At 37.6% G+C, this 18970-nt stretch overlaps 1 protein-coding gene across 1 annotated transcript in view; it reads right to left on the reverse strand.

Annotated features, from left to right (window-relative positions):
* Positions 1–102: 102 nt before the first annotated feature.
* Positions 103–18970, reverse strand: part of SLC9A9 (solute carrier family 9 member A9) — a 214479-nt gene continuing 195611 nt past the window's right edge. Inside the window, exons 15-16 of the mRNA XM_054835998.1 lie at positions 3689–3794; positions 103–3185 (exon numbers count right to left, since the gene is read on the reverse strand). Of these exons, the coding sequence (XP_054691973.1) occupies positions 2964–3185; positions 3689–3794 (328 nt within the window). The 3' untranslated portion in view covers positions 103–2963. The remainder of the gene's footprint in view (positions 3186–3688; positions 3795–18970) is intronic.

The following is an 18970-nucleotide window of genomic DNA, read 5'->3' on the forward strand; positions in this document are numbered from 1 at the left end:
TCATACTGAGTTATGCAGTCGCTACATTTTGACAATATATTTTACACTTCATTTTCCAAGCAGTGTTTTATTAGATTAACTCGGCTAGGAAGAACAGCTTCACATTTATCACGAGTGACTTGCACATTCAGTCAAACACTGTGTGATATTGAGAAGTTTAAATCTCCAGCATATGAACTGTAAATTAACATTAAAGGCCTCTCTTAACATCTATTACTCTGTTTAAACAGTCACGCACAATTACTAGTTGCCAGTAATTTCTCCTTCAATACAAATATATCATCTGTTCTAATGTTTTAACTCTCGATCTGCATGTCATGAAAAGAATGTCTTAAAATTATGAAATGGTAAGGCTGAATAGTGTAATGGATAATCAAGACTTTTATTGCCATTTAGTAGAAGTTTCAGGTTTGCTTGCAGATCGAATTACTAGTTTTCCTAAAATCTAATGATACTTTGGTTGCTGAGCATGGTCCCAGAGGATAAATACCCATCCTGCTGGGACCACTGATTCATCCTCTTGATAGTCCTAGCATGAAAATCTGACCTGTGAGGATGTGAAGTATGGACTCTTCTGTTGCAAGGAATGACTTTCTTTACCAAGTAAAGTAGTCCCTTAAGGCACCCAGGCAGAACAGTGTGGAGAGTATTCACTACAGACTTTTTTGATAAACAGAGAATTTCAGACCCCAGAGCTCTCAATTTATCACATTGCACAAGCGTGTGAAATTTAGACATAGGCACAATAAATAAATCAGTAAAAACCCTGTAGAGTATGTTGCAGGATGCATTTCAGTGTAGAATCTGAGAGCAGAACTGTTGGTGAAGAGCTTGTAATTTCCAGTTCATGTAGCAGTTGTGAAAAACAGCTTTGCATCTTCATAATACTGCAGCAGTTTATTGATTTGCAATATAATCTAAGGACTGGGATCCATGCTGCCCAAGGAGCTTAGGAAGCCTGGTGACATGCACTCAATACTTCCGAAGATTGAAATTGGAAACTCTGGCTACTGAAATCAGAACTGTGTTGGCACCCATCCATGATAATTCCTTCTTATTGTGTTGCCACATATTCACCTCACTGCGGTGTGTCTCTACCTGCTTATCCTGCCTCCTGTTATCTTTGCTGTCTCCCACTGCATGCTGTGGGGTGTGCAGTACTAGGCCATAAAACCTAAGCTCTTCATTCATTCTCCATCCCTTCTTGCAACCTGCTGTGCATCTCTTCCCACCTCACGCAGCTAAACAAGGCAAAACAGGGTGTTGGAAATTAATTAGTTCTCAGAACTTGTTATCATGCCTAAATATTATTTGTTTTAAACCACATGGGGATTAAGATCCTTTGAAGTTCCTTGGTTAGTATTTAGGGGAAAATAAAATGCCAGTTTAAGCTTCTGATCTTTTGTAACAGCGTATAGAACTCCAGTGTTCAAATTTATGCTTAAAACAGCTGTTCTAGTCACATTTAACCAGAAATTAATTAGCTTAGAAAAGAATGACTAAAACTTGATTATATTTAAGTCTGTATTTCAGCTTCCATCTGTAGTGAAATCAAGACCTATTCAGCTTTATGATCATTCATGGAGATGACTTGATTTTTATTCTTATAGATTACAAATTTCTTGCTTGCTCCTTGTCTTTGTATATTAAGAATGACCTTAGTTAAAAACTCCTTGTGATTTAACTTAGTAGGAACATTATCATGTGCTGTTAGTTGAAACTTCTGTGGTGAAAAAAGGCACGTGCTCTAACAACAAAAGCCTGGCTCTATTCCTGTATTTGCACTACTTAGCTGATAAGTGCAAAAGCTGATCTGTGCTAATGCTTGATAATAGTTTAGGCAGCTAGCTGTATGTATGGTTGACCAGTTGTTTATCCAGTTACTGCATTTATGCAGACAAATCAATACTTTCATACTTAGTCTCCTCTTGTTTTTTTTATATCTAACCACCACTGTCCTCATCACTAGTGTGGTATCGAGTGCCAGCATAAATATATGGACAAATTTATCACTGGAGTAGCCAATCTTAAGATACAGCTGTTTTGCAGAAACATTTGATGAGAACCAACAAAACTTTCCTTGAACAATAAAAAAATGAAACAGTCAACTTCCTAAATCAAAACATACATTTAGAATGATCTTGCAAAACAACAAAACTTTTCCCAGCATGTAAACTTTGTGTGCTGCAAAGGTGTAATGACAAATGCCTTGTTGGAATAACTGCTGTTTAAATAGTGGTCATGCCCATTCAGTGCAGCAATAAACAGGGATTTGTTGCTGATTTCATAGACTGTCTCCTACTATCAAAGTTCAGTTTGTGGCAACCCTATATGGAGTAGGCTATAAGGTGCATTTAGAAAGCAAGTGTTGGGCTGGTTGTCAGGAAAAGTCTATACTGTGGGCACGAAGGAGCTTGATCTATCAAGAGTGAGAAGCTGCGATGCGTGTTTTCAGTATTTTTTAGATCACGTGCTCATTGGACAAAATCTGCTGCTGCTTCCATATAAATGTAATAGCTACTGGAGTAGTAGCTATCTGTGGATCTTTTCAGGACCAGTTATATAAAAAATGCCATCATATGAGCATGAATATGGTAGGAAGATATTTCTCTCCATTCCAGCTGACTAAAGACTAAAGCAACATTCAAAGGCCTGTATATGTGTGAGGGGCATGGTACAGTCAAGCACTATCTGAGACAACACGATTGTAATGGATTTACGGTAGGCTGGCAGTGCCCTACATCTTTTTATTAAAAACTGCTGCAGTCGGAAACCTGCATATCGTTGTAGGTATATGGATGATGGTAAACTCTTTCCTGGGGGTAACAGGCATTTAGTTGGTAAAAATCTAGGTTATATTTATTTTTTTGTGTGCTTAGTACACTTTCTAGCCTCTTGTTCACATAATAGTATCTTTTATTTCTTTGTTTTAGTCTTATTTCTTGTGATTACCATTACACTGTTCATGCCAATGAAGTCATCTGGGTTTGACCTGCAGTGTGTCCAAGCTGGAGTTTGTACCCTCCTAATCCTAGGTCTCCTTCGTGAATATCTTCCTTGCCTGTAGCCTGGGTGGAGCCTGTTTGGTCTTGTGCTGGCACTCGTATACGAGCAGACGATTCATAATTTTCCGTCAATTCATCATTATTTATGATATAATCTGTGTCACCATCCTTCAGTTGATCCTGTATACAAAGAAAATGATCAGTGGAAGGGAGACTCTTGAGGAGGACTTTTGTTAAAGCTTAAATGAAGAACAAGTCTGATGCAATTCCACTCTCGCTTTATTTCATTATTTGCTTTTCTCTGTGTTAATTTACTGTCTTGATGTTGATTTAAAGCAAATAGTTGCTTACCATGTTCTGCTCTTGAGCAGTGTTGAGATACATAACCTACCCTTCACATCTTTAAGATAATTTCAGTGCTTAAATATCACTGATGGGTAGCCAATACTTTCAGCATCTCACTGAATTATTTAGAAAGTGTCGCTCATATCTGAAGCTCACAGTATTAGTGGCCATTCTTGAAAATGTGGCACTGCTCCTTCTGAGACCTTTTCTCCACAACCCTGGAGAAATTGTTTAATTCTTAGCCTTAAAAATAATAAGCTTTAGAAAAGGGACTTTTCATTGAGCGTGGCTGGTTTTGGATTACACCTTAAATACAATTAACCAAGCTAGGTACTTACACCATATGCACTGGGGCTGGTCAGAAGCCTGGCAACAGGATTGCACCATTCAGGTAATGTTGTTGTGAGAGGTGGACCAGCGTGGGTTAAGATAGGTTTCAGGTATCTGCGAAGTTTGTTAAAGAATATTTTCCATACAGAAATTGGTACTAACATGCTTCTAGTACATAAATAAATTTCATTTTAAAGCGTGAGGGAATCATCTAACTGAATGGAAATGTGGAAAATACCTTTTCTTTACCCACCCATTACTGCAAGCATTCACCTGTCATCAGTCTTGTATAAGTTTTTCAGTAATGACAAAACCAAAACAACCCTAAAATCACCCAAAACAGAACCCAAAACACTTGATGCTTAAAATCTGTCTTGAAGGGTACCAGAATGGCTGAATGGGGATCTGTTGTGGGATATGTAAATGCAGTAGGAGCTGGAAGAGAGGAAATGTGTACCAGATTATCCTGCTTACTATTCTCATCTGCTGTTTGCTGTAAGTGTGATGTCTTATGCAATTTTAACAGGAAACAATTTAAGATGCAACTGTATCAGCTACTTTGTGTAAGAACAGTAGTGAACACTTTCTTAAACACATACTCAGCCTTTTGTAAAACTGGTGCATTTCTTCAATAGACAAAGTATATTTCATCAAATATTAAGTTTCTTTATTGCTGGGAGCGTACGTAAGTTCTCTGTAATACTTTATTTTGAGCATTCAGCGCATTTGTTTTACACTTCATACATCAATGGTCCTTTATATAAAATTATGTAAATAAGCTATGAACAGGCTTTATGCTATTGTCTCACACCTGTCTTTCCGATCTTTTCATTGAAAAGTGCTTTATTGAGATAAAAGAAAAACCTGCTCATCTTGAGCAATTATATCATCTTTGTATCTGCCAATAACAGCTCTCCCATGAGTCCCTCAAGTTGACTTATCTTCTGTGCTCTGCTTGCAAAGTAATTTTCAATGTTCTTTGGAAAGTGGGTCTGTAAGCTATTTTTACTGCTAGGGAAAATTTGCTTTATTGATTGTCATCCCACTTTCTTCCCCCTGCTCCTTTCTCTTGCTGTTTTGCTTGTGCTCGCTCTCTCCTTCTTTCCCTCTGCCTCCTTAAAGAAGAAAAGAACAAATGTAAAACTGAGTAGTGATTTGAGCTCTGCAGTGATATTGTAGAAATACTGAGTAAGTAACAGTGGGTCTTAAACCCAACCATTCCAGGGCCTCCTTTTCTTTCATTATTGCTTGTTATGGTACCACCTCTTTACATACCAATTCTGTATCCTGAAGAAACTGTTATGTAAAACATCCTTATCTCAGTTGCAGTTTGAAAGGCTAAGTAACTTGCTCTGCAGTCTTCTATACTACAACTATGGAAGTTGTTCTACAGTATCTGGGTTTTGTGTGTGTTCGTATATTTTTTTTTTTAAATTAAACTGCATCTGTCAGAAGATTGTGTGATTCCTTCATCCAAGGTCATAATATATATTGAGTTAGTGTGAAAAATTAATTGAGCCTACTTCAAAAAAGATTGTAAGATTTTAATAAAATTCTTATCAGGACCATGATCAAAGTGGGAATTTCATGAGATCAAATTGTGTAGGGAAAGTTTAGATCCTCTTGCTTCGTAAGACTAAAATCAAACCAAACAATTCTTTTCCGATCCACTCCAATCTTATTTGAAACCTCCAAAGTGCCAAGCCGTTAAGAGCTATTATTAAGAAGCAATGTATGAAAGCCATCAATTAGAGTTGTTTTGGTTTTTAGCACTTCAGAGAAACCTAATTAAAAGACCAAAAATGGAACTAAGCCTGATTCTAGGTTTTTAATCTTTGGAAGTATTGGCTTTGTCAGTACAAACAGCTTGAATTGGTTGAACTGAGTTGTCAGACCTAGCATGAAAAATACAGGCTTGTAATGGAAGTTGCATTTGATTATACTGAGCTCTGTCTGCTCTGTTCTCTTATTCTCTTTCAGAATAAATAACTGAAGATGAATATTACTCTACATTGCCTCCTTAATCTGATGATCTCTGAGCTCGGCCTTACTTCTAAGCAGCCTTATAACTTTATAATGAGCTTTTATACATCTCGGTAAAAATTTGAGTCCTGTCTTCCTCCCATGCTTGCATGAAGCCCAGCCCATCAGATAGGAATAGGGGGTGCATGCTGAAACAGGCAATCTACTTGGCCACCACAGTAGTCTTCAGTCTTTTGAACCACCACCACTTTTAGCATAAACTTTTGTGTCTGATGTGTTTGCTATGTGTATACACTGCTGTTTTTAAGCGGAGCAATGGCTTCATTCTGGGCTGCAACAGGTCCTCTAAGTCCCCTTCCTTTTGCATTTGCTTTAACAGGTTCATTGTGTATTGCCCATGTTTCTGCTTTGAAGCCTCTTGATATGCAGTTAAAGTGAAGACAATTTTTTTGTGCTTGTTGTGATGCTTCTCATTCTGTAATAAATTATTTATCTCTGTTCCTTATTTAACTAGTTATTATTCAGCCCACTAAAGGAACTTAAATTGCACTGGCCTATTTTTCATTGTTTTAATAACCTGTGCCATAAATGTTTCCTCTTTATTGTTGATGTAGTTGCTTTATAGAATTACAGACATAATCACATTGGTGCAGCATGAAAGAGGAATTCTAATCCGTGTGCAGTGCTGGCATTTCAAAAGTGTATCAGACATGGGTCTATAGCATTTTAAGGCTGGCGAGAAGTCTTATCACGCTCCAGCTGCTCTGGTTGCATCTCCCAGCATCTCCAGGGAGAAATAATTTAAATAGTGTAATAGAAAAAAGTAGATTTTGCACTGACTGCTTTAAAAATTGGAAGAAACTAAATGTAAACCTCTTAGCATAACTCAGAAATTACTGCTGAACCAAATTCATGCCTGCCTAATTCAGGAATAGGGAAAAGATAGCAGGAAAACACTGTCAATCAACCCACTTCTAGATTTGCACTTTTGCCCTCTAAGGGCAGAACAGCCCACCTGCATGTCTTGGATTCTACACCATACAATATACTGTGTTAAAGAACATTATTAATATTGTAAAGGTGGTAACTTCTAAGTTGGGAAGCTGAATTCAGGATGCCTGTATATGCTCATGTATAGAATTTAATCTGTATACAGTGCTGGTACATTAGCATGCCTTACTTTCATAATCAAATACCAATTTTTCAATTGATTTCCCCCATCTCCAGGCTTCCACTCTCATTTCACGTGCCCAGAAATGTTTACCCTGGGTCACCTCATTGCTATTTTGAACATCTGTTTGCCCAGGCAATTCTAGTCTTCCCTTGCCACTAGCCAGGCACAGTTCCTCTTCTTGTCTTACTAATACCAGACTCAACATCTAAATCTGTTTACCCTTTCCTGGTTCAGCTTCTGCCTCTGCTGAGTTTGACTCACTTGATGTCCTCTTCTGTACTGCCCAGCAATAAGGGAAGAAGGCAATGCTATTCCAGACATGTCAGTCAGCAAGTGTCTGAACAACGTAACCTGAAGTTGAACCACATGCATGTTGTTCTCTGGGGCTGATGAGGCTGAGCAATTCAGATAGGGGCTGGTGCAGGGGGATGACAGTGTACTCAATAGCAACAGGACCTTCAGAATTTAGGTCTTGAAATTAAAGAGGTTTGGTGTGTTTTTTTTAGAAAGCGTATCAATAGCCAATTTTTCAAAGTTTCACGATGTGATCTAGTTTAGGCTGGAGTTTCAAAGAAATGAATAGCGAAAGGCTTCCCTAGGGTGAAATAGAAATGGTCTTTGCTCTAAGTACAGTGCATCTAAAAATAATCTCATGAGGATTTATCAGGAACAAAATCATGGAATTGCATTATTTTTTTATTTTTTTTCCCCAAAACATTATGCCTGAAATAAACATCTAGGATGGAAATTTTCCTCCTATATAGCTACTGCTTCACAAAAATACAGCTAACCTGAAACAGACTCTTCAAGTGAGAAGTCTCAGGTAATCTTGATGAGAAACACTACTGCCACTAGCCATATTGCAGAATATTTAGTATTTCCATTATGCAGAAAATTCTGAGATTTCAAAATAGTTTTTGCATCATATCAGAATGAAAAATCAGTCTCAAAATTTGTTCTTTCATGCAATAAGCATCAAATGACCACACTTTGTTAAATTGACATGTTCTCTCCAAATCATGAGAATGTTGGTAAAAATCACTGTCTCTGATAAAATGGCATTAGCATGTTCAAATAGGGAAAATATTCTGGCAGAAATTTGTTTTGACTTGGACTTAAAGAAGGTTCACTTCTGTTTTGTTGGAGGAACAGAGTCCTAGTCCAACAGTGGCTCTGCTGAAGAGTAAGAGAAATAACTTGTTTGGGGTGAGGGGATGGGGAACAAAAACCAATGACAAACCAACAACAATAAAAAAACCCAAACCAAACCTCCCCCCCCAAAGTAGATGATTTGGCCACAGTTAAATACATATGGCACCTCTGTTTCAGCTCTGAAGCCCTGCATTTGGCCCAGAAGGTGTTTTGCCTCTTGCTTCATCACATAATGGGGGCTCTGTGACTCAAGGTAATCCCATCCTTCCTAAAGGCAAATATGCTCATGCTATAATATTTACTATTAAAGCCCCAACGTACAGCAATTCTTGTGATACTAGTCAATATTACATATAGTGATTTTTCCAGAGACTATTTGCCTATATCAAACTGTGCTATAAATACACACTTGTTAAAAGAATGTTATTTAATATTCTATTGTGAGGTGCTATATTTCTACTGTAGGCCTATGTCTCTAGAGGTAAATGTCACCACTTCCAGAATCCATCCTTTGAGCAATGTTTTTAAGATTTCTCAAGGTTTGCAGCTTTTTAAAGTGTTCCTTTCATGAATATTTTATTTAAATCTGAGTTTGTAAACTAGTTAGGAGTTTAGTATTACTTTTAGTATTTATGAAGAAACATACATAAGAAAGTCACTTCTGTTTGTTCAGTCTATTTCCTGTAGTAATGACAAATGTTCTGTTCCTTGGTAGAGTTTAGGGTTTTTTAAAAAAGAATTATTTTGATATTAGCTATGTGATAGCCTGAAGAGCAAACATTTCTATGAGTAGGAGCAGGCAAATGATGTAACTCTGGCTAAACTCTGCATGTGGCTGACCCCTGCTAACAGCTGACTTGAGATTATTTAGTTACTTTATCCAGCAGCTAGTGTGCATGACTGAGCTGGTGAGGCACAGAGACATCTCCAGGTCTTACGTGCATGCACAGCAGATTAAAATCACCAGAAGAGGGAGAGGTTTTTTTAGAAGGGTCTCTCCTCCTGACTCTTGCAAGAGAGGATGGTGTTTTCTCATGTACCACAGAACTTTCTTCAGAGGATGGGGAGTTATCAGTGTAGATTGATTGAAAAGTGCAGATCATCTTAGATTTAATTGTTAGAATAACAGGTTTTTTGGTTTTTTTATTCCGAAAAGACCACGAGATCTACAGTGATTTTACGTGTAAATGTAACCTAATCTGCACTGTGGAGAAAGCTGAGAAGGCATCATTAAATCTGGTATAAATGATACTTTAACTTACAGTTCTTACTAGTGAATTCTGCTCTAGTTATTTGACTTTTTCTTCTCTTTTTATTGAGTAAAAAATTCCCACTACTGTTGTAACTTGAAATACTAAATAACTGAGGATAAATGGAATCATACTGTAGTCCTGCAAAGTCAAATAATTTTTTTTTTAAGATTAATTCTGTCTTTCTCCTGTCTGAGAGCAGGGAAGGTGGATAAAAATCTGTGGTAACAAAAACTAGTTCAATACATTCTTACAGGAAAGCGTGTCTGACTGTCAGATTCTAAAGCCAGATGTAGCATCAGACCCAAAGAATTAACTCTGGCTTTTATGCAGAGTATGGCTAAAAATATGCTGCTTTCAACTTTGAAACTGGAAGCATTGCAGAGATGTGGGCAAAATAGAGGGAGTTAATAGAATTGATCTTAGTTAGGTCTTTTTATACATAAGTAGCTGCAGACTGAGAAGTGGCTTGTTCTCTAATAGGCACAGAGTAAAACGTCTGGGATATTTGCAGATCATGGGCTTCTAGTTGTGAGCTCACTGGAAGTCGAGAGGAAAATTGAGACATCTTACTCAAGTTATTTGAAACCTATTATATCCTGAATATAACACTTCCATGCAAAGAAAAAATTCAAGACATAAATGGAGACTTGCTTATATAATTGATAAGTGGGTAGTGCAGCTAGTCTTGAAAATAGAAGAATGGGGCATGCAAAAGGATAGAAGAATACTCATATAAGATTCAAAAGGAGTATATGAACAGGTACTAATGTCAGCTAAATTAACATTAGAAAGAACTTTGGGAGATGCAGACTATGTGAGGTAGCTAAAGAGAAGAAAAACTCCCTGACATCAGTTGTATAACCAGGAAATGATCCTCCATCTAACACACCCCGTGCCCCGCCCCCCCCCCCCCCCCCCCCCGCAAAATGTAACCAACTAAAAAAAAAAGCACCAACAGAGATGCATAGGAGTCAGCTGCACACACAATGAAAAGACTGTCTTGCATTATTGACATTGGCATTGATGACATGCATGTGACTTTTCAGAAAAATGTGTGCTATTCAAAGTTGACATCATTGGTAGGATTCATCTCCCCTATCTTCAGATGCCTTATAGTAGGATATATGAAAGAAATCTAATCTACCGGTCTTACTTTTTCATCAATAAAGAGAAATGGCCAAATCCCAAGGCAGTTAGTCTCATCCTGCAGTGCTGGAGTTAATTGGAATGAATTAAAACTAGGATGAGTTTCTTTCACTTTATTGACTATAAAAGAGTCTGACCAACTAGATTAGACTTAGATGGCTAATAATTAACTATCTAAAGTTTGGTGAAATGAATCTCACTTTAGGACATGAGAAAATAGAACCCCTAAGGCAAAATATGAGAGACCAAACACAATGTTCTCCATACCAAGGAAACTAGGAGTGTATGAAAGGCATCCATTGGGATATACTATATTAAATGCATTTAGAAGAAAAAAATAATATAAATTTATGTATTAAAAAAAAGACATCAAAGTCAGTGGCAGAAACAAAAAATTTTAAATCACTAAGCTTGTGAAAACCTGAATGACCATGGAATTCATAAAAAGAAATTTCACCTCAGAGAAAACTAAAAGATTCCTGGCATGTTTTGAAGGTGTAGAAAATTTCTCAGAACATTGCAAAACTGGTCTGCCTGTGGCTTGGCAATAGGGTTTCTTTTCCTGCAGAAAAGGAACTTCTGCATATGGTGCATCTTTAGCATGATTACAAAACTAGAGATACCATTGGCATGAGTAAGCTAAATTATTGCATTAGAAAGGATGAACACTGGTGTGACCTGGCTGTGGATAGACCTTTAAGGCCTTAAAAAGCCTCTGATGCCAGCTGCCTCAGATGAGATCACTTTCAAGCTCTTCACATGAAGCACATTCATTGTCCAAAATGCTACAGCATGGGTACTGGCAGAGGGAACGAATACAGAAGAGCAAGCAAGTTAGCAGGGATTTCTGCACTCTGTGTGGAAGTTTGTTTCATGAGAATGTCCCTGGTATCACTATCTGCCCAAGAAGTATTCCAGAAAACAGATGTGTGAAGAATGAGGACTGGCAGGGTTACATGCCTTGCTAATGACAGTCTAATACCAGTGGCACCACAAATCTAATCATTTGCAAGATGCAGGGAGAGTAAACCTTAAAGATTAAATGCAATGAAGTTGAAGTACAAATTGGTTTTGATCAAACTAATTATTCGATTGCATCATAGAGGAAGAGAGAAAAGGTCTGATCCAAATAAAGTGAAAGCTATAAAGCTTTTTAAAAACCTCTCATCAATAAGTTACCAGGTACAATGAACTTGCACCTACTAAGACAGGCATTGAAGATAGCAATGGTTGTGCCTCTACCCTGGGAGAGGAGAACTTGGGGACCAGGAGGGTGGTGGAAGGAGTAGGTAGTGAGAGAGTAATGTGAACAAGACTTTCCAAACAAGATGGGCATCATTCTGTTAAAATTAAAATACTACAGTGAAAGTAAGGCAATTAGATGGCTGCTAGAACTTCATAAGCAACAGCTGGAGTAATGTTCTTGCTATGGCCCTCTGGTGACATGGATTGACAGCTAAAGCCAGTCCACCGAAATTATACTCAAATAGGAAAATAATTACTTGGCATTTTTTCAGGAATTCAGCTATTTCATCATTATGATGAAATCATAGCTGCACAACAACAGTTAAAATATTTAACAGATCCTTGGAGACTGTTTTTGACAAATCTCCGTCTTATGCATTGCTGAGATTCAGAGGATGCTCTCACAGTTATAAAGATACAACTTGAAAGTGAAATATGATCCCCTATGAGAAAATCCTGTAAAGAACTTTTCTTGCACAATTTTGTTGAAGGATGAGCTATGAATGTTGAGGAAGGCTTGGAGGAACAATGTGTCTTATTTTGATGCTTGCTAGTGTTTGTAACAATGCTAACAAATACAGAGAAACAAATGTGATAATTCACTGTATCTTTGAGAGGAAAAAAAAAAAAAGGGTGATCTGTATAAAAATAACAATCTCTTCCTCTATCAGAAGATTGTGGAATAAAGAGTAAAATAAGGAGATGAGTGTCATGCCAGAAGGGGAAGAGAACTCCAAACAGAGTGAAAATTCTGGAAAAGTTTTTGGAGGACTGGTTGGTGCAGTAGCGAAGACAGACCAGAGAGCTAGCCTCTTGGCCCAGTGTGAGTGTACGAACAGAACTGTGATCAGGGATGTGTGTATTCCTACAGAACATAAAAGCAGGGCACAAAGGTGACCTGTGCTGGGTGAAGCCTACAACAAAGCTGACAGTAACAGGGTAACATACAGTGTATTCATGAAATTATATTATTGCTTATTTGTACAGTTGTGAGAAACCGTACTCATTCCAGATATGGAAGTAGATTCAAAACCTGTGTGGCAAGATCAGGATGTGGTTTAGCACTTTTGTGGAAGAGTGTTTTACTCAGTAATGTGTTGTACTTCTGGCCAGTTAAGTAATGAGTAAGAGCTGTTGGAAGTGACTTTAAAAAAAGCAGCCTTTTAATCTCCCTATGTTGAGCTGCTAAGAGCAGGATAACATTTGTAAAGCCTTGTTAATATAAAGCTTGTTTAGTTTAATATATCTTCTGCGAATCTCTAGTCTTGCGAGCAGATTGGTCCAAAGATTATGTCTTCAGATTCTCCAGCAGCTTTCCAATGTGTAACCCATGTTATATGCACAATTAGCAGCTGGATGAAGTTGGAAGTCCCTAATAGGTTTGTGGAAAAAAAACACATTAAGAAGTGAGTGCTTAGTGTTGAAGGAAGGAAGATGTATTACACAGGAATAGTTTCCCCCATAAGCCAAAGAAAGCAGCCTTCTGGAAGCTAGATATTTGCTTTTGTAAAGATATTTTAAAACAGAGAAAGACCAGTTGGAAAACTCTCGTGATATAATGTTCCCTAAGAACTGTGCAAATTTCAGTGCAAAGAACAATTGAGGATAATGAATTATGGCAGATATCCTAGCAAAAAAAAAAAAAAATTACTGAACAAGGATAATAGCAGCTTTTATATCAGAGTGAAAGAAATGTGAGGTATTTATCCTAATATTACAGTTTAGAACTTTAAATAGGTAAACCACAACATTTTGTTTAGGAACAGTGGCAGATTAAAATAACAGTACAGAGGATATATATTAAGAGATCAAACTGCCTTTTGATCAGCAGTGAAGCTTATAAAATATAAAACAGAAATAGGAAAAACTAGCACTGGATTTCCAGGTGGAATAGTTCATCTCACTGCTCCTTATCACCTTACCAGTCTCGAACGGGATAACCAAACTCTTAATATCTGTGTTTGCACCAAAGCACTTCCTGCAAGCCTGTAAATGCTAGAGAAAAGTATGTTGAGTGAGCACAGTGTGCTGTGATGGAGAAAGTTTGAGAGATGGGGTGGGTGGGAACCAGGTAGATTTTTGAAAGTGTGACAAGTGACTTTTACGGTTTGGTTAGAAATATAGTTGGGCAAAGGTGGAAAAATAAGATTATTTTTGCTAGAGTGAAGATTTGAAGGGGATATAGTTTTGCAAAGCTGTGGCATTCCAGATCAGAAGCTGCAATGAGAATTTTTAAAGCTTTCTTCTGTTTTACTATGTTTTTAAAGGAAAGTGGGAACTTAATGAAATTAAAGGGCACTCACTTTCAGGCAAAGAGAAAGATGTATGATTTTACGGCAGGTATTCAAGGTGTGGCAATCATTGCCTGAAGAAATCACGGGGCCTGTGATAAAGGGAAGTGTAATCTCCTGCTGTAACAGTTACAGCTGTGCAAGCCAAGGCAACAGGGTGTGGGAACCTAAGGGTGAGCGAATTCCCCCACTTCTGTCTGTACAACCCACAAGATGTACTCAAAGGGTTTTATTTCTTCCATCTGCTGCTGGAACATCAGCATGATGGTAAATAATGAATCTGCCACAGTATGAGGAAATTTGTGCCCTTGTAATGTCACTACTGTGTTTGGCTAAAGTATAAAATGCTTTTGTAATTCTTTTTAATGGATTATTTTGATATGTTATTAGAGGTGTTGCAGGTATTAGTCAGGCATCAATTTCAGAGAGGTTAAGCCAGTCTCTTAAAGCTTGCCTACCTCGTGTCTGATAGTTCATTATGTTTCCAGTGAAAGATTCTGGAAACAGATTATGAAAGAAATTTTTGTTTTAATTTGGCATCATTCCCTTTTATTTATTGGTGCAATACACTGTGCACATGTACCAATGCTGGCATTGACCCAAATACAGGCAATAATAGAGGTGGGGAAAAGTACAGTACAGCATGAATGAGCATGAGCTTTTCTCATTCTCAGTGTTTCATTACAGATGGAGAGGTCAGCTGTTGGGGTTTCAGTCATGAGTTGCTCATAACACGAAAACTAGCTGTACTGTGCGTGAGCAAGTGTAGCTGTTCTGCAAATGTGATTTGGTTAAGAAGTGCATTCATAGAGATAACTGCTTTTCTTTTCCCATCTCTTGCACTCAACTCCTAATCCAGATCTGATTTCAAAACCCTTTGCCACTCGGATTTCACTCTAATGGCTTGTTTCTAAATACCTTCATATTTTAATTGATTTAGACATAGATTTGTATTCAAAAGCCTAACTCTGTAGAAACTTATGCTCAGTTTATTTCATTTTTTCACAGCTATTTTTCCCCCACATAAAACTGATGTAGTCCCTTGCTCATCTATTATTAGGGTTTTTTTTTTTTTTTCCCCCCAGAAATATGGCCTGTTCTCATTCAGTGAACTTTAAAATCATTGCTTGGCTGTTGACAGCTTGGTTGGATGACAACCTTTGGATAGCTAAGCCCATTGATCTGTTTTACCCCTGTGAGAGAGCATAAGAAGGAATTTGGTCACTTGAAGGCACTTGACTTCAAGTTCTTCCAAAATCCGTGATGGTACCTAAAAAAAAACCAACCCCTCCTAAAAGCAAAAAAACCCCCCCAACACCCAAAAAACCATGCCCAAAAAAACCTTCCCAAAAACCTGTAGAAAGTGTGGAAACTTAAAACACATTGCTAGCTCACTGGTTATCTTAGCAGTAGCAGTTATATTTTTGAGTACTTAATTAATTTTTATGTAACGTGGCAATATAGAAATGGCTGGCATCAAAGTACTCTCTTAGAAGATACAGAGCTTGCACTGCTGTACCAGGAAGTGAGCTGTCTGAAAGGTTAAAGTCAAATTCTTCTAGAAAAAAGAAAAAGAAATAGGGAAGAAAAAAGGGTCAACTAAATTGCCAAAATTGGAAATTGTTACCATGTTGCACTAGATATTATTTAAATTTTCAAGAAATTGAAAACTAGACTATACTTATCTTCACCCTGTTTACTGTGGAATCTAGGAACTAAGTATCAAGTAGGCTTAATATTGCAAATTGTCAAAAATTATAAAAAAATCCGAACAGCCCAGCATTAGTGAATCATTATTAATTTAAAATAATATAATATAAATTTTAAAAATAAACTCTTAGTTTCTGGTATTTGGTACTAGAAACCTCCTCTAACCTCTGTAATATAGCCCTTGGAGATAGACCATTTTAGGCTGTATTTGGAACTCTTTTCCTGTGTCTTTCAAGGAGGAAAAAACACTGTTAACACAGTGACAATAACATCTATTTAACCTACATATAAGGCTGCTGAGAATGTTTTTATAGAAAATAGATCTTGTCTGACAAATCTTATTTTATCCTTGGATGAAATTACAAGTTTGATAAAAAAAGACCTGCATTTAATAACCTTGTTTAGGGCATTTGGAATGGCATTATGATAAAAAATTACATGGATTAAGAATTGGCTGGTTTATAAACCTGAAATAGTAATTGCCAGTGCAGAACCTCAATGAATTGTTGAGTGTTCAATGCAGGTTTTAGAAGGGTCAGTAGGAAATTTGATAATCGATAATTTCACCACTGTGAAGTTGCTGATGATAAAACATGTGGATGATGCAGACTAAATCATAAGGACAGAGCAGTTGTGTAAACATACCTTGATTGCCTGGTAAGCTGGTCTCATTCAAATATATTTCCTTTAATTGTATTCTTGGAAACAAATAAGCAAGGAGGGTCAAAATTCCCTGCAGTGCTTGTGGGTTGTAGTGCCAAGACTTTTCACAAGCTCTGAGCAAATCAATACATGCAAACAGTGAGTAGAGCAGAGAACTAGTGTGACAATGCTTCTGTATTAGACACTACTGAGACCAGTGCTGGAATACCACGCCCGATGTAGTGGTCCATGTTTTAAAGTGGTTTTCAAAAAACTAGGAAGGACTTAAAAAAGAGCATCTTCATTTTCCCCCCAAAATACAAAAACAAAGGGAAAAGGTAAAATAGCGACTTAATGAACTCAGGTACCTCTTCATGAAAAATACATGATACTGGATTTTTTTTTTAAATAAATTAATGCAGGCAATAAGCTAAATCTGTGCTAAAAGACACAAACCAGATGTTTTAACAGTGACTAACCAGTGGAAAATATTCTTACGGGAAGTAATGAACGCTCCATTGCTGATATTTTCTGATCAGGAATGGATACCTTCCTGATACCAGGTATCTTTTAGCTCACGCAAGTTTCTGAAATCAATACAGGATGAAATTTAAGAGCCTGTGATGTCCAGGAGTCCAGACTTGATAATATAAAAGGCCCTGTGCAGCCTAAAATTTAAGCTTTATGAATTTAATTAGTTAACACCTTAGAAGTGCTTTGACACAATGAAAGTCATAGAAGTGCTCACTCAAGTTAATTTCCTTTGGAAAGACAGTTGGTTTAGTATCTGAGAAATATTTAATCTTTAAGCATCCTTTTTTTTGGCATCATCTTAATTTCTTATGTGCCTAGTTGTCCCAGGTTATGTCTGTGTTGAGTACACTTGCTAAGCCCTGTCTTTCTAGTTACTGAGCTCTGCTTCATTTTGCTTGCTAGCATTCTGTGGAAGCACATCATCTAAGCTCCTCTTTGTTCTCTACCAGTAGAATAAGTATTTCATTATCTTTGTGTGTGAACCTGTAGTTCTTGAAGGAATTTTACAATACATATTGGCTTTGCACTCAATTATAATCATTAGCTTCAAGTTTGTCAACAACAGACTGCAGATGACAAACTCATTTAGCATCTTGAGAAAATTGCTATGTGCCAGGTATTTAGATTTGAAGTAATTTTGATTTTCTTTTTTAAACTCCTGTCTCCAACATATATCAACACAATTACAGTGATGGACTATTCTCTCTTATTCTGGAAAACTATCTCCAAATCACTTCAGAGTTCTCATGGAAATTGACATAAATTCAAAGCCTTGTCTATCTCTGCAGAATTGTTATTGTTAGTACGTTGTGGTAAGGCATTTGAAGATGCATAGGGAAAGCGCTATCCCAGCTAGGATATGATTAGTGATGGACAGTTTTCAGAGGGTCAAATGTTTACTTTGTTACAGGTGTCACACACAATAGGTGTCCTAGGCAATAGATACCTTCAGTACTGTCACAGAAGCTGACTTAGTTGTGTTAACTAGACTCAATCTTCACAAACATCACGATGACAAATGTCTGTGACTGGTGAACAGTAGTGAAATTAGTAGGTTGTGGCAGTATCTACAATGCTAGTTTTGCGCGTGGCCCTATATCACCCTGAATAGCTGGGACCATCCTCTCTACATGCTGTGTGTGTCTTTACTCCTGCACTATCCAGATCCTGTCCTAGTGTTTTGCACAGCCTCCGCTTCTCCTGGAGAAGGGCTGCTTTTTCCCTCCTTTTGCCTGGCTGGTGGTGCTACTTCCTCTGCTCCCCAAAGAGCCAGAGCAAACTTGTGTGTGGCATAAGCTGGGGATGTCTGGACCTAGGAGAACAGCAGCAAGGAAGGAAGCTGTGTTGGGGCAGGATGTTTCTAATGCCTCTGCCCACGACAATTTCTCTCCCAGGGACAGATGCTCATCTTCTGGGGATTTAGTAGAGGTGTGCAAAAGAGATAGTAGGTATGGTCTCCTAAAACCTAATTAGCTCCTTATCCAGAAGGCTTAATAGTGTGGCAGTATCTGGTAGCTAGTGTGTGATGATTTGTGGGTATCAGTATCATGAGAGACTTAAATGAGGTTACCTCTCCGTAGTTTCACTTCAGTAGCCCAAAGGAATGCCCTGAGGGAACAATCCCTCATCTGGATCATGGCAATGCCAACGATCCAAATGGATGAAAGGAAGTTATGACACCTTTACTAAAAAAAAATAAATTTGTTGCCTCTGTAGCTAATAGTCTTCCAGAGCACCATTAGAAACGCCCTCTGTTATGTTTTTGCAAACCTCTATACTGCAGACAACAGCTCTGTCTGCTCCTTCCTAAATTACGATTTTCTGTATTTGAGCATGATGTATTATTCTGGACTCTGTCACAGTGGTTCTTGATATTGCACATTCAGGAAAGCTCTTTTTGATCAGAGTGAGGAACTCGAACTACAATTTCTGTGAGATGCTAAATTAACGTTATAATAGAAATAGCTTTGATTTCTCAGATGAAAATGTTTCTGGGTTTAGATGCCTGACCCTTCAATGAAAAGTCACAATTTTCCAAGGGCATTTTCATTCAGTTGAAAGCTGCTTTTTCTGTCAAAACAGTTTTGAGGGAAAATATTTGACCAGCACACTTAAAGGCCCAACTATATACACAAATACAGCTTTGTCCTAGGATAATAG

Source organism: Grus americana, chromosome 9, assembly GCF_028858705.1.
Source record: "Grus americana isolate bGruAme1 chromosome 9, bGruAme1.mat, whole genome shotgun sequence".
Classification (NCBI taxonomy): Eukaryota; Metazoa; Chordata; class Aves; order Gruiformes; family Gruidae; genus Grus; species Grus americana.